The sequence below is a fragment of the Babylonia areolata genome, chromosome 12 (assembly GCF_041734735.1).
Source record: "Babylonia areolata isolate BAREFJ2019XMU chromosome 12, ASM4173473v1, whole genome shotgun sequence".
NCBI classification, from domain to species: domain Eukaryota; kingdom Metazoa; phylum Mollusca; class Gastropoda; order Neogastropoda; family Buccinidae; genus Babylonia; species Babylonia areolata.
Genome location: NC_134887.1, coordinates 29,415,176 through 29,430,687, shown reverse-complemented (window position 1 = coordinate 29,430,687; position 15,512 = coordinate 29,415,176). Strand labels below are relative to the sequence as shown.

At 40.7% G+C, this 15,512-nt stretch overlaps 2 protein-coding genes across 3 annotated transcripts in view; both read right to left on the bottom strand.

Annotated features, from left to right (window-relative positions):
• LOC143288510 (uncharacterized) overlaps positions 1-7,377 on the bottom strand; it is a 59,579-nt gene extending 52,202 nt beyond the window's left edge. Inside the window, exons 1-3 of one of the 2 annotated variants that reach the window (XM_076597087.1) lie at positions 7,244-7,377; positions 5,345-5,491; positions 1,549-1,676 (exon numbers count right to left, since the gene is read on the bottom strand). In XM_076597087.1, coding sequence (XP_076453202.1) covers positions 1,549-1,676; positions 5,345-5,491; positions 7,244-7,348 — 380 coding nt within the window. In that variant the 5' untranslated portion in view covers positions 7,349-7,377. The remainder of the gene's footprint in view (positions 1-1,548; positions 1,677-5,344; positions 5,492-7,243) is intronic. The other variant, XM_076597088.1, reaches the window with a different exon arrangement.
• A 943-nt stretch (positions 7,378-8,320) lies between these two features.
• LOC143288511 (SREBP regulating gene protein-like) lies at positions 8,321-14,639 on the bottom strand. The gene is made up of 5 exons (XM_076597090.1): positions 14,527-14,639; positions 12,072-12,225; positions 11,199-11,350; positions 9,509-9,625; positions 8,321-8,456 (listed from the first exon to the last, which is right to left on the bottom strand). Exons 1-5 carry the CDS (start codon positions 14,617-14,619, stop codon positions 8,367-8,369), a joined length of 606 nt encoding a protein of 201 aa, XP_076453205.1. The 5' UTR covers positions 14,620-14,639; the 3' UTR covers positions 8,321-8,366.
• Between the last annotated feature and the right edge of the window lie 873 nt (positions 14,640-15,512).

Sequence of the window (15,512 nt, the reverse complement as noted above, 5' to 3'; positions counted from 1 at the left end):
AGCTGCCTTCAGGGCAGCATAAATGGGCTCACATATGATACATTTATACATATTATCAATGTGAACTGTTTTCAAGCCAGTACAAATATGACGCATAGATAGGCTCATAGTTGTATGCCATATTACACACATGTTATCAAGCAGTATCATCAAACCAGTATAAAAATGCTGCACCAAAGCATGGTCAATCCACTCAAACAAAACCACAAGTAAAAGATGTTCTCTCCCTAAGCATCATATCTGTATCATATAAACTTTGCTTCCTTTAGTTAAGCACCTCATGAAAGCAAGTGTGTATGTTTGCAAACACACACACACACTCTCTCTCTCTCTCTCTCTGCCTCTCTCTCAGACACATACGCAACTGCATCTTGCTCGCTCAGAAACATGCTAAGGATATGTTACTCCATACTCCCTGTAATGCCTGAGAATGATAAATGACTCCCTACAAAGATTTACAGCCCACTTTGAAGATGAATAACTCCCTAGTGAGATACCGTAAGGATACACGACTCCCTAACAAGAAAAACAGCTCCCCAGTAGAGACATCTGACTCCCTAGTAAGATGAATGACTCCATGTGAGGACAACCAACTCCACAGTAAGACGAATGACACCATGGTCAGGATAAATGACTCCCTAGTAAGATCCTAGAAAGATAAATATCCCAGTTAGGTGAACTACTTCATGGTAAGGACGAACAACTCCATGGAAAGGTTAAAGGACTCCCTAGTATGACAAATGAAGCTGAGGTCAAATAAGCACAATCACAGTAAAGATGAATAACTGCATTAAAATAAAAAAAATAAAAAAACATCCATTCTGGAGGAAAATAACTGTAAACGTATAGAGGGCACACAAACAGATTCACAACGACCTTCTGAAGGTTGTGTGGGACCTTCTAGAATTACAGTAAAAAAAGTACTAAGTTGGGCTGTTGTTGTTGTTTTTTTTTATCGGAATCCCTGAATCACTGTAAGGTCAAACAGGCACAACAGCCAAGAGGTTAAAGTGTTGGACTTTCAGTCTGAGGGTCCTGAGTTCGAATCTCAGTAATGGCACCTGACAGGTAAAGGGTGATTTTTAAGGATCTCACATGTCAGCATATGTGCAGACCTGGAAGTGCCTGAACCCCCCTTTGTGTATATATGCATGAAGAAGATCAAACATGCACTTTAAAGATACTGTAATCCATTTCAGCATTCAGTGGGTTACGGAAACAAGAACATACCCAACATGCGCACCCCCGAAAACGGAGTATGCCTGCCTAAATGACAGGGTAAATGAACAAATCAGTCATACACATAAAATTTTACACGTCTGTATGAGTGTGTGTGTAACTGAAACTTGACTGAATGACACAGAAAACGAATGGACAAGCGCCAAAACAGCAGCTGTCAGTCGACTCTACCCAGGTAGGCAGCCTGTTGTGCAAATGACTTCGTGTTTGTAAAGCGCTTGGAGCTCAGTCTCTGACCGAGGACAGGTGCTGTATTAAGTACTCATATCATCATCATCATCATCATCAACCGCTCAGTCCGACTCTCACCTGTCGGGTCCGTTCATGACGGCTTGCATGCCCGTGTCCTTCACGGCTTTGTACATCTGGTTGTTCAGCCAGGACGTGGCCTCTACCTTCAGGCGCTCCAGCTCCTCCCCGCTCATGTGGCTCGGATCCTGTGTCACACAGAAAAGGAACACACGGCGTGCAATATTTGGGAGGGCATGCAGAGGAAATTTTCTACCTAAAAGGAAATTTTCTATCTAAAATTACGTTTAAATAACATACTTACCGTGACCCAACTAGTGCAGACTCCGGCAGGGGTCTGACATTCCTGTCCTGTGCAAACTACTATCCGCCTATGCGGAGAAAACGAAACTACGGCCGATAACCTCCCGGAAGTAGGTAACCTCCCCTTTGTCCCGCTGGCTAGCGCCCTCTTTTGACGTTACGTTTAAGTAACGTACTTACCGTGACCCACTACTGAAGACTCCGGCAGGGGTCTGACATTCCTGTCCTGTGCAAACTACAATCCGCCTATGCGGAGAAAACGAAAGTAGCTACGGCCGATAGTTTCAGTCTCAGTAGCTCAAGGAGGCGTCACTGCATTCGGACAAATCCATATACGCTACACCACATCTGCCAAGCAGATGCCTGACCAGCAGCATAACCCAACGCGCTTAGTCAGGCCTTGAGAAAAAAAGAAAAGAAAAAAGGTGAATAAATAATAGATAAGCGTACATAAATAAATAAATAAATAAATAAATAATAATTATAATATAAAAAAGGTGGTGGTGTGTGTCCATCGAGATTGATGATAACCATCGTTGTCATCCAGCTGGGGGATGGGGGGAGGGTGGTGGTGGGGTGGGGGGGAGGATGCTCATGAATCTATCTGTGAATGCGCAGATGGCTGAATAGTCCAATCTGCGCACGAAATGTTCGCTGACAGTTGGGGCAGACAAAGACAGGCATACCATTGTCAGGGAGCTTGTTTGCCCGTGACTTTCTGGCCTGCCTCTTCTGAACAGCTGCAGCAGTCCTGTTGGCCTTGCACAACTTGGCGCCTTTGTGCACAGCAGCACGCCATTTGTCACGGTCCACTGCAGATTCCTCCCAGGAGTCAGGGTTGATATCAAACGCTTTCAGAGAGACTTTCAGAGTATCTCTGAAGCGCTTCTTCTGACCTCCGTGTGATCTCTTCCCTTGTTGCAGCTCGCCATAGAAAAGCGTTTTGGGCAGCCGATGGTCTGGCATGCGCGCCACGTGTCCAGCCCAGCGAAGCTGGGACTGCATCAGGATGGTGAAGATGCTGGAAAGGGTGGCTTTTGCGAGCACCTCTGTGTCTGGGGTCTTGTCTTGCCACTTGATGTTCAGTAGCTTCCTGAGGCATGTTGTGTGGAAGTGGTTCAGCTTCTTGGCATGTCGTTGGTACACTGTCCAAGTTTCGCAGGCGTACAGTAGTGTGGGGAGAACTACTGCTCTGTAGACCTTTAGCTTGGTCTCAAGACTAATGCCTCTTCTGTTCCAGACATTTGCACTGAGTCTACCAAAAGTTGCGCTTGCTCTTGCAATCCTGACGTTCACTTCATCGTCGATGGTCGCATTTCGTGACAGTGTGCTGCCAAGGTATGTGAACCGCTCCACCGCACTGAGTCTCTGACCGTTGACTGTGATGTTGAGCTCAACGTAGGGTTTCCCTGGGGCTGGCTGATGGAGAACTTCAGTTTTCCTCGTGCTGATGGTAAGGCCGAAGTTCCTGCTGGCAGTGGCAAACTTGTCAATGCTGAGTTGCATGTCAGCTTCAGATCCAGCGTTGAGGGCACAATCATCAGCAAACAAAAAGTCTCTGATGATGTCTGTCATGACCTTCGTTTTTGCTTGAAGCCTTCTGAGGTTAAACAACTTACCATCTGTTCGGTACTTTAGGCCGATTCCAACATCGCCATCTCTGAAGGCATCAGTAAGCATTGCAGAGAACATGAGGCTGAACAGCGTTGGAGCCAGGACGCAGCCTTGCTTGACACCATTTGTGACAGCAAAAGGAGCAGATGTTTCGCCTTTGTCCTGGACTCGAGCCTGCATGCCTTCATGGAATTGGCTGACCAAGGAAATAAATTTCCGAGGGCATCCGTACTTGGCCATGATCTTCCACAGTCCCTCTCTACTCACGGTGTCGAAGGCCTTAGTGAGGTCGACATAGGTGGAGAACAGATCAGCATTTTGCTCCTGACATTTCTCTTGCAGCTGCCTTGCAGCAAACACCATGTCGGTGGTTCCGCGCTCTTTCCGGAATCCACACTGGCTCTCAGGCAAATGACCTTGGTCGTAAAAAGGTAGTAATAATAATAATAATAATAATGATAAATAAATAAATAAATAAATAAGACAACAATCATGATAAATAAGCAAATAAATGTAAAACATGAAGACACACATTCACACATACACCCACACATGCATAACGGCCAGAAGTAGGTTACCTCCCCTTTGCCCCCCTGAGACTAGCGCCCTCTTTTTACAGCAGCCATCATGCCGCTTTTGTGGTGGACTTTTCTTTGATCGTAGAGTGAGAAGTAGGTCATATGACGACATGCGCAGCCCACCACCATGACTGGCTTCTCTGGAACTGCTTTTGTTCAGACAACTTTTCTGCAGCGTTTATAAATGGATCAGCTCGAATATGTGATGGCAGACATATGACGAGAAACACGCTCAAAGTAAACAAAGACTAAAGCTAATAATGTGTGTAATCATAAAACCAAATATAGCTTGTAAACTTGCAAAAAAAAAGTCACCAAAAATGTTCAAAATCCTTTCCTCAGAACAGCAATTTCCACAATAAAATTTTAACGTTTCAGTGACCTGGAAAAAAAAGAAAAGAAAAAGAAAATGGAGACGCGCATGAGCACGCATTTCTCGCTAAAAATAGCCAGGGAACCCAGCCGAAAATCCGACGAAAGCGGGCCTGCACACCCTCCCAAGTACCAGCCTCTGTGGTGAAGTGTGGTTTGTGTCACAGACTGTTGACTGGGAAGACATAGGCTTCATCCTTCTCAGAGTCTTTTTTTTTTTGTTTTTGTTTTTCGCCCTGTGGCCAGCTCCTACTACCTACAGCTGAGTGTGCTATGGGCTAACTGGAACCATGCAGTTGAGGTCATCCACTTCACGGATGCGTTGCTGAGAGTGTTGCTCAAATTTCCCAACCAACACTGCTGGTGTCTGTATCTCTTAGCCTGGCTGACACTGACATACAAATACAGCCTTGTTAAGTAATCCCAAACCTAAATGGATCCCAATAGAAGCGTCTTAATCACCCTCATCATTGATTTATTATCAATATATATATAATTTTTTTTTTTAAATTGTCACAAATTCTGGGGCACCAGAAAAAAAAAACAACTAAAAAAAAACATGTATTCGTTTTTCATTGTTGCTATCAGCCCAGTCAACCACACATGACTATACCAGGACTTAAAACACTGTCAATATTAATCCTTCAGAACTGATCCTGACCATTCTGTCAATTATTTACCAAAGGATTAAGCCAAAAAGTAACCTAAACACTAAAATAATTAAAAATAATGCCCAAAAATATACCTGATAATGGGCATACAAAACGAAAACAAAAATATCTGTGAACAAATCAAAAAGTGCTGTATATGTGTGGGGAGAGGAGAGAGGAAGTTTGTGTGTGTGGGGGGGGGGGGGGAGGGGGTGTGAATGTGTGTGTGTTGGTGTGTTGTGTGTCATGTGTGTGATGCACGTATGGGTGAAAACCAAAATTAAAAAAAAAAAAAAGAAATACTGCACACAAACTGCAAAGAACAAAAAAAAAGCTTACCAAGACCTGCGGATTGCGCTCAATGTGAGCGAGGTAGGTGTCCACAAAGTGTCGCCCCAGCAGATCCAGCAACATCTCCTTGCGCTGAGGATGGGCAAACTGCTTCTCCACGCGAGCTGCCAGTGCCTTGGCCACGTGGCCTTCTAGCTACAAAACACACACACACACACGCACACAGCTCAACATCACCATCTGCCTCACTTACTCAACACTGCGTGTGGAGTGTTGGCTTAGTGGTAATGCGTTCGCCTAGGAAGCAAGAGAATCTGAGCATGCTGGTTCGAATCCCACAGTCGCCAGCATTTTCTCCCAGCTCCACTGGACCTTGAGAGGTGGTCTGAACGTTAGTCATTTGGATGGGACGATAAACCGAGGTCCCATGTGCAGCATGCACTTAGCGCATGAAAAAAAACAAACCAGGGTAACAAAAGGGTTGTTCCTGGCAAAATTTTGTGGAAAAATCCACTTTGATAAGAAAACAAAATAAAATTGCAGGCAAACAAAAAATACAAAAAAATGGGTGGCGCTCTCAGTGTAGCAACGCGCTCTCCCTAGGGAGAGCTGCCCAAATTTCACACAGAGAAATCTGTTGTGACAAAAAGAGTAATACGATACAATACAGTAATATAAAATTGTGGTCGCAGGAACTCTAGACTAACTCCTGAATGTAAATATTGAACGCTGCACTTTCTAATTAAATCTGCTGCACATATACAAAAGCAGGCATATCTTCTGTTTTAACTGGCTAGGTTTTTAGACTAAAAAAAAAAAAAAAAAAAAAGATCCTAGCATCAGACTGAAACTCCTATACAGGATTTTCACTCTTTTTGTGTGTTTGTCCTGGACTTTATTGCTTTTTTTCTTTTTTTTTTCTTTTCTTTTTTTTTTTTTTTTTTTTTTTTTTGTACAGCCCAGGGACCTGCTTGATGAACACACAGTGTACACTTTCCATTGTCAAAGCATCAGAGACACTTGTTCATGTGATACCAGATGCCCTGTCTTTTATTTTCACATCAATGACTGTCATTGCAGAACAAAAAAACAAAGAACAACAAAAACAAACAAAAAAAAAACAACAGGGATTTTGCTGAGACTGACTTTCACAAAATTTTACAATGCAGAATGATACATGACTCCAGAAACTGATATTATAAACTGCTTGGGAGTATATAATCTTGAACATCACTGTTAACCTTGTGCTCAATTCTACTCCCCTGCTCTGATGGGGAGATGCGAGGTTAGGACATTTTGCAGAAGGACTCTTGTTTCAATAGAATTAATACACCCTCCACCCCTAGGCCCCACTACACCACCACCACCACAAGCTTCCTCTTTCCACAAATCTTAATACCCTCTTTCATTTTCTTTCATGTGTTGAAATGCGCGAGTGAAATTGAATGCATGCCTAAGTAAACCACTTTGTAGTGAATGCACAAAAAAACAAATGAGAAGAAAAAGAGTCAATATTGCCTTGAATACACAGCCAGAACCTCCAATGGGGTCACACAGACACACACACATACATGTATACACTCACAAACCAACACACACTCTATACACACACTCACTCACTTTACGCCCTGGGGCGCCAGGCAGTAAAGTAGATCTACTGATAGCAGGAATTCATCCATTTCTCGAAATCTTATTACTCTCTTTCATTTCCTTTCATGTGTTGAAATGAGTGAATACATGCCTGTCTACACCACCTTGTAGTGCATGCACAATAAACAAATGAGAAGAAAAAGAGTTAATATCACTGGCTTGAATACATAGCCAGAACCTCCAATGGGGTTACACACACACACACACACACACACACACATGCACACACACACACACACGCACACACACCCGCACACACACACACACACACACGCAAACCAACACACACATACTCACCTTATGCCATGGGGCGTCAGGCAGTAAGGTCTGCTGATAGCAGGAGTTAATCCAAGGCAGAGAGAAGGGTTGCTGGTCACTGCGATGATAGGCTTCACCCGGCATCTTGTCCTTTTATACTACTCCACAGCAGTTACCAAATTCCTTCGTGTTATATTCCAGCACCACTGAAGCTTACTGTCTTCTTCCCTTGGTGAAGATGAACCACACTAACAGTTTACCACTTTTTCATTTCCCAACCGTGTTTATGCGAATTACATACAACAAAATGCCTCCAATGTTTGCTAAAATACGTTTGCTAAAATACATTTGCTAAAATGAATGTGATCTGAGAGACTTAAGTAACTAATCCACTTTCTGTCATGTATTTCATGAAGTTCACAAAAACGAATGAGGATGCCTTTCCATCATTCTCTGTGAGAGGTCAGTTTGTACACCGATGAATTATTTTATACATGCTTTCTAACTAATTCCTCATAGTTTGTCTTTGTATTGCTTTTCAATGAAAACGATAGTCAGAGCTGAGATCTGGGTAAGCTAAACTTATGGACAACAAGAAAACATCAACTGAGCTGGATGTCTTGCACCAAGAGTTCAATAAATGCAATGGTGAGTTTGTGTGTTGTGAACCTTCCAGAATATTAAAAATACACAAAAAGATAAAACGTCTTGAAGAAAAAAAAAAAGAGTAAACGGGAAGATTTTGTTTAAAAAGGTTTAGTTCAACACCCAGTACAGGAAAAAAACAAGTGCAATTTTGTGCAAAAAAATTAAGACATCAATCACTTTTAACACACAAATATCACAGCTGTCGCTTTAAGTATCACAAAACTGACATGTCACTCATCATAATGTCATCATTGCAAACTCAAAACTGTCACATGGCAGTTCTGTTTCGTTCTCAGAAATGCTCAAGACTTGCAGTTCCACTCCCCGAGGTTGTCGACAAAACAAACAAAAGAAAAAAAACACCAACACATTCTCAATATCTCATAATCCGAAGGTGATTGTCAGTTCCCACCACCAGGCGCACGCACACAAACATCCCCTGTGTCAGAACGATGCAGACACACGCTGAGCACAGCCACGGTCAGAAGACTGATGGAGCCAAGGGTCTCCGGCGTCATGAAACGATGATCTGTAGGTCTGGCGCTTTGTCACCATAGCAGTACTTGATCTTGGGATGGCGGTAGGAGTTTTCGTGCTGAACACTCTGTGACAGCAACATGGGGAAAAAAAAAGTACTTATAACTTCAAGTTTTGGCGTTCTGACATGTATCGAGTTGCATTACGCAAGATCATGCACTACATGACAATGATTCGTAACTATCATCATCATCATTATCATTACTATTATATATGATATACAAAGAGAGAAATACATAAAACTACATAAAAAGTAAAGTCCTCACTTTATGACTAGGCTTTTTGAACAAGTCCAGATTTCTTTGAAAGTTAAACGGATTGTTGGGTGCACACTATAAATAAGATAAAAGGGTTTGATGGTACTGGTTTTAAAAACAGGCCAGAGGAAAGAGAAAAGCTTAAGAGTGAGAATTTGTGTGTGGGCAGAGGGGGCCCGGGGGGGTCAGGTGGATAGGTGGGGTTGGGGGTCATTATTTTTTTTGTGTGTGTGTGTGTGTGTGTGTGTGTGTGTGTGTGTGTGCAGGAAAGACAGACAAAGAATCAGATGAGACAGACAGGCAGACAGACATACAAGCACTATGCAATTAGAAAGCATAACAATGAGACCAGTGAGATATAATTTACTTGATTTTCATACTTCAACTTGAACATAGCTTGAAATGTTCATTATCTTCGGTCTCTATTTCAAACCTTTCGTCTCTATTTCCTCCCATAAATAAAGACTGATATGGTTTTGTTATCCTATTCAATCTGTGGTCACCGGACAGCTAATATCATCTAGATAATTTTCACGTTTTTTCTTCACAGATTTTGATCTGAGAAAAACAATCACAATTTCTTTAGTTTACAAAATTAATCTTTCAACTTTTTTCAAATTATTTCTTCTTTTTTCAAAAAAAGAAAAAGAAAAAAAGAAAAAAAAGAAAGAAAAAAGAACACTATCTCTAAAGGCATACTGTGTGAGTACAAAATCAAGTCTTAATACTGATCATGGGGTACAAACTAAATTCCATTCTATCGTATCAACACTTTTTACACAAGTATCTCTCTGATGTTTCCAGTGAACACCAACATAACCAGCTCTTTCACTTCATTTTCAATCTCTCATCACAGACTTACCTGTGAAGAAGTTCGACATTTGGCCAGACACAGCTCAAACTGGTCCTTCACTTCTGCAGCAAATCTGTCAAACGACTCGACCACAGCCTCCTTCAGCAGGCGTTGTAAAAGAGGTTGCTGATAAAGACAGGGAGACGTATCATTAAAAGTAGTGACAATCATATATAGTATAGTATAGTATAGTATAGTATAGTATAGTATAGTACAGTACAGTACGGTACGGTACGGTATGGTACGGTACAGTACAGTATAGTATAGTATAGTATAGTACGGTACATTGCAGTATGGTACAGTACAGTACAGCGCAGTACAGTACAGTATAGTACAGCATAGCATAGCATACCATAGCATAGTATCATAAAGTATTGAAAAGTATCATATAGTATTGTATAGTATCATATAGTATTAGTATGAGTATGGTATGGTATGGTATGGTATGGTAAGGCATGATATGGCATGGTGTGTAATTGTATTGTATTGTACTGAACTGTATTAAAAGTAGTGACAATCATGTATGGTATGGTATGGTATGGTATGGCATAGTATAGTATAGTACAGACAGTATAGTACAGTACAGTACAGTACAGTACAGTACAGCATAGCATACCATAGCATAGTATCATAAAGTATTGAAAAGTATCATATAGTATTAGTATGAGTATGTTATGGTATGGTATGGTATGGTAAGGCATGATACGGCATGGTGTGTAATTGTATTGTATTGTATTGCATTGTATTGTATTGTATTGTATTGTAATGTGCTGTAATGTATTATATTGTACTGAATTTACTGCACTGTAATGCGTTCCACTGAACTGTATCCCTTTTCACCACGACATATTTCTCGGTGTGAAATTCTGGCTACTCTACCCGTTGACAGCCCGCCACCAGAGTGCATCAGCACTACCACCACCACCCCCCCCCCCCCTCCCCCCCCCCCTTTTTTTTTTTCCTGTTTGCAAGTGTATATATCAGATTTCTTTTACGTCAAAGTGGGACTTTACTACAGAATCATGCCAGGGGCATCCAATTTGTTGCTCTGGCTTCTTTTACATGTACAAAGCGGAAGCTGGACACTGGACTTCAGTTTGATTGTCTCATCCGAAAAAAAAACCAGCAGCCAGACCACCAGTCATGGCCTGGTGGTGGGTGAAGTAAAAATCCCAGTCCGTACATGGTAACTGAACCAGTAGACACTTGCTTCCTAGCTGGCCGTGTAACCGGTAAGCTATCACTTCACATGATTTCTACAAAATTACATCAAAATTACATCACATACAAAATATGCACACGAATGAGCACAAATGATTTTTTTTTTTACCAAACTGTGATTCATGCCAAGTAAGGTGTTTGATTTTAACAAAAGTGTGAGAGAGAGATATGAAGCATGCTAATATTTTAACTAAACCTCAAACTAAGAATTTTTTTCTCCAAAAATACCAAACAACACAACTGCGAAAAAGGTGTAAAATGTAGTTCTAAAATCACATTCATGAACAAACAAACAAATAATGAAACAAAACTCAAAACTCGCTCGTACTGAATCCACAGGGTCCTACTAGCATGTGTGCTTCCTTGCATCTAATAAACCCCCAAGGTTTCATGACAAATGTTTTTCATTCTTATCTTTCTCTCTCTCTCTCTCTCTCTGGCTTTTCACCATCCACATTCTGGCACCTATGTCACTCACCTTATCCGGCTGCAGACAGCATGACACGCAGTGTTCGTAGATACCGCAGCATCCATTGGGCAGACAACTCTCACAGACATAGCGTGTCACCAAGCCATGCTTTGAATCACAGCAGTGGTTGGAACTGAGGGCCTCACGGCGACACACATAACCTGAGTAACAATAATGATGACCTGAGCAAATGAACCAAATGAATTATAAAAAAACAAACAAAACAAAAAACAACACCACCACCACCTAAACATGTTCCACAATAAAAACATATCAATTTATTAACAACAATAAATCTGAAAAATATTTCAAACGAAACATGGATAAGTAACTATAATGACAGTGAAAACGGATAATTCTATGACTGATATGCAACACTTTTTGTAGTGACTGAAATTATTAGGAAAATGATGACCACACCTCTTGTTTTAAACTAACTTTAAATGAAGGAAAAAAATGAAAACAGTGAAATAAATACAAATGTTACAAACGCATCTGCACACCAAACAGTCTCAAATACACACTTCATCCTATTCAACATAATCATTCAATCAAGATGTCATGAAAAGAATTCTTTTGTTTTTCAAATGCTGAAAGACTTAAACGAACATTCGAACATGTATGACAGTCATCAAACTCATGTTCACACACACACACACACACACACACAAATACATACACAGCTTTAGACATGTGCGCGCACACACACACACACACACACTCGCAAACACACACACACAATGTGGAGCAATGCTTTTTTTTTTTATGAACAATAACAATACATACACACAAAAAATTGTCTCCAGCTGAATTTTCAGAACAGATACATGCATATCATGAGTCATGTAATCTAATGACAGATCAAAACAAAATGAAACAAACCTTTCTCATCAACAATCAGTGACTTTCCTTGCTCCGAGTTTCGACACAGGCGGACCTGGGTGTCATTTCGATCAGCGTCTGGGAGCGGTTCCCACTGGAAAGCCTGCCGTAAGGTTCGCTTTGATGCATAATCCTCTGACACCAAATCCTGGTGCTGTAAAAAAAAAAAATAAAAAAATAAAAAAAATAAAAAAAAATCAATCAATCAACAGATTAAATAAATAAATGAAAAAGTAAAAATGATCACCAGCTGACTTCCACTGACACACATACACAGTGTTCATGCTTTTGCTGGATTCATCTGTCTGAGACCTGTATTTCACTGCAATCACGAGTTGCTGACATGCATCAACTGATCAAGACTGAAAGACTGCCGTTAGTCTTAAGATTACCACTCGTCCTGTGAACCAGTACAGCATAAATTCCACTTGTCAAGCGTTTCTGGTGGTCCTTAACGAATATAGATCCTCTCAATTGCTTCTGAAGTGTTCGGGATGTGTGTGCATTCATATACAGTGGAATGCAATTGTAAGATAACAAATTCCAAAATTCAACTATTTTTGATAGTCAAATTCCAAAAATTGACTGTTTTTGGTAGTTAAAAAAAGAAAAAGAAGATGATCATTTTACTGTTAAGGGTTTGTGTGTGTGTGTGTGTGTGTGTGTGTGTGTGTGTGTGTGTGTGTGTGTGTGTGTGTGTGTGTGTGTGTGTGTGTGTGTGTGTGTGTGTGTGTGTGTGTGTGTTTTGTGTTGTGTATGTTCCAACATTTGTTTACAGTATATAATATATTCTGCTTGTCAAGAATTTTCTGCACTTATTCCTTGGATTTTATTTTAAATTCCGTGTGTGTGTGTGTGTGTGTGTGTGTGTGTGCGTGTGTCACTGTGTGTTTGTGTGTGTGTGTGTGTGTGTGTGTGTGTGTGTGTGTGTGTGTTTCAGCATCTGTTTACAGAATACAATAAATTCTATTTGTCAAGAATTTTTTGCACTTATTCATTTAAAAAATCTTTAAATTGTTCACTGCTAAATACTCTGTGTGTGTGTGTGTGTGTGTGTGTGTGCGAGCGCGCGCGCGGGCGCTCGTCTAGAGCTCTGTATGTATTTGTTTGTGTGGTGTGCATGCGTGTGCGTGTGCACGCGCGCATGTGTGTGCGTGTGTGTTTGTGTGTATATATATACTTTCTTTGACAAGTCACTGTATTGTGCACACCTGCATAAATGAGAACAAATTCAGATCAATGCCTCATTCTTAAAAACAACCAAACACAGACTAACGCACACACACACACACACAAAATGGAGAGCAGTGGGGGAAAAAGACTTACATTTAAACCTTTTCTTCTTTTTTTTCAAAGTAAAATGCTACTGTAAGTCAACCAAACCAGTACAATTTAAGGAGACTTGGTGAATAGGACATGAGAGCAGAAAACAAAACACTGACCTTATGTTATCAAGATACCCTATCCCTTCACACACATACATTCACAATGTATACACAGATGAATGTGTGGGGGTCTGGATATGCTTATTCTGTGTGTGTGTGTGTGTGTGTGTGTGTGTGGTGTGTGGGTGTGTGTACATGAGACTGATGAGTATAATACTTTGATGTTGCTCTGAACATGTGTACATGAGACTGATGAGTATAATACTTTGATGTTGCTCTGAACATGCATTTCAAATGAGTGTTCAGTTTCTACAAGATGCAGTATAAGCCTAGACATTTTTCTTCTTCTTCATACTCATAAACTTTGTGTCTGTACAATCAGTAGATTGAAATACATAATTCACACACACACACACAGATATAGATAGATAGTGAGGTGGGGGGTGGGGGGTGCCTTCTCTTTTTCATCTTTCATTTCTACAGTTCCAGGTGCAAATGAATGTGATCATCTGATTCAGTGCACACAGGTGTATGTTCAAAATGAACCAATGTAAAAAGTGATAGGTCACTGCCAACAAAGTATGTGTAACTCCAGCTAACTGACCAGTTAAAATTGTGGATTTGCACTGTAATTTGTAGTGGAGTACAGACAGATATACATACAGACATAACACCATTCCTAGAAGTATGTGCTGAGAACACAAAACTGCACACATAAACACTGCCAAAATTACAATGCCGATGGCCATGACTAGTGCGTGGAAATCAATATTATAGTTACGACGTCAAACTGGTTCAGCCATTTTGTTGGGATCGTAACAAATATTGGTTATTCTGTCTTCTAATACACGTTACACATATCTTTTACTTCAAGGCAGTATGTCTAACATGCTTTATAATCGGACTGTGTGTCAGTCAAGAAGTCAGTACCGTACGAGTATAATGAGTTTCAGGATCACGGGATGTTTATTCAGCGAACATTTCCAAAAGCCGAGTGAAAGACAAGGTGAGAAACTGGCTGACGAGAAACATGTTTATAACGTAATATGGACTTCGCCATAGTTGAATACCTTAGAAAAGGTGGTCACCAGGAAGTAGAGAAGCGAACAAAAGAAAATAACCCCCAGAACCCAACGCTGACGGAGAATTTTGTGGCACAACATTGGTAGGCCTAGCGATAGCAAACTATTCACCAATCACACAGAGCTGTGTCACATCCTTTTATTTTCGGTTTTTCTTGATGATATGTTCAAAATAAACTTTATTTTCAGAATTTGTATTGGTGAATAGAAGCGTATTTCAAACTTGAAGAAAAGCTGCTGGAGTTATCCCGGACTACGCAACTAAATAGTTCCCCGAACTATCGATTGAGGTCACGGTTGAGGTCACTGAGCTGAATTGGAGCGCGATGGTTGAGGTCAGAGTTCAGTCGCCCTCGGAGTCATCCGGGTTTGGTTAAAAAAAAAGAAAAAAGAACAAAAAGAGGGAATGGGTGGGGGGGGGGGTATATTTCTTTACCTATCTGGATTTCAAATGCCTATGACAGTGTCATGGTAACTTTACAAGTAGAAAGCTTTTTTTTTTTTTTTTTTTTTGGGGGGGGGGGGGGTGGGGGGGGGGGGAGAGCAAACTAAGATTATGAGGAGTAAAAAAAAAAAAAGAAAAAAGAAAGAAAGAAAAGTACAAGCTGTTTACCTCCCGTGTCGCAGCAGAGGTTAAGAAGATGAACTGCGAAAGATTGAACTGAGAGTGAGAGTAAACTATAACTTTAACATTTAAGCACACTCATTATAACCGCAAAAAAACATAATCGATCAAAGGCATGTATCAACTGGACTTTTATTCAAATATTCTGCGATTTGTCGGAGTAATAAATAATTATTCAAACTGACGTCGTCGACGAAGGACAAATCAGTATGTACTTGATCAGTGGAAACTGGTCAGTAAGTTTTTGAAAGAGTTGTTTTCAGTTTCTGGACACTCGACAGGGATGTGATAGACATTATACTGATAACTTAATTACATTCCGCATAAACACTGTATGTTTTTTGCAATA

Coding starts and splice junctions, on each gene's coding strand:
- LOC143288511 (XM_076597090.1), bottom strand. CDS start 14,619: ATGTTGTGCCACAAAATTCTCCGTCAGCGTTGGGTTCTGGGGGTTATT. Junction 11,351..12,071: donor ACTGATTGTTGATGAGAAAG/GTTTGTTTCATT, acceptor ATTGTTACTCAG/GTTATGTGTGTCGCCGTGAG. Junction 8,457..9,508: donor AATGTCGAACTTCTTCACAG/GTAAGTCTGTGA, acceptor TTGCTGTCACAG/AGTGTTCAGCACGAAAACTC.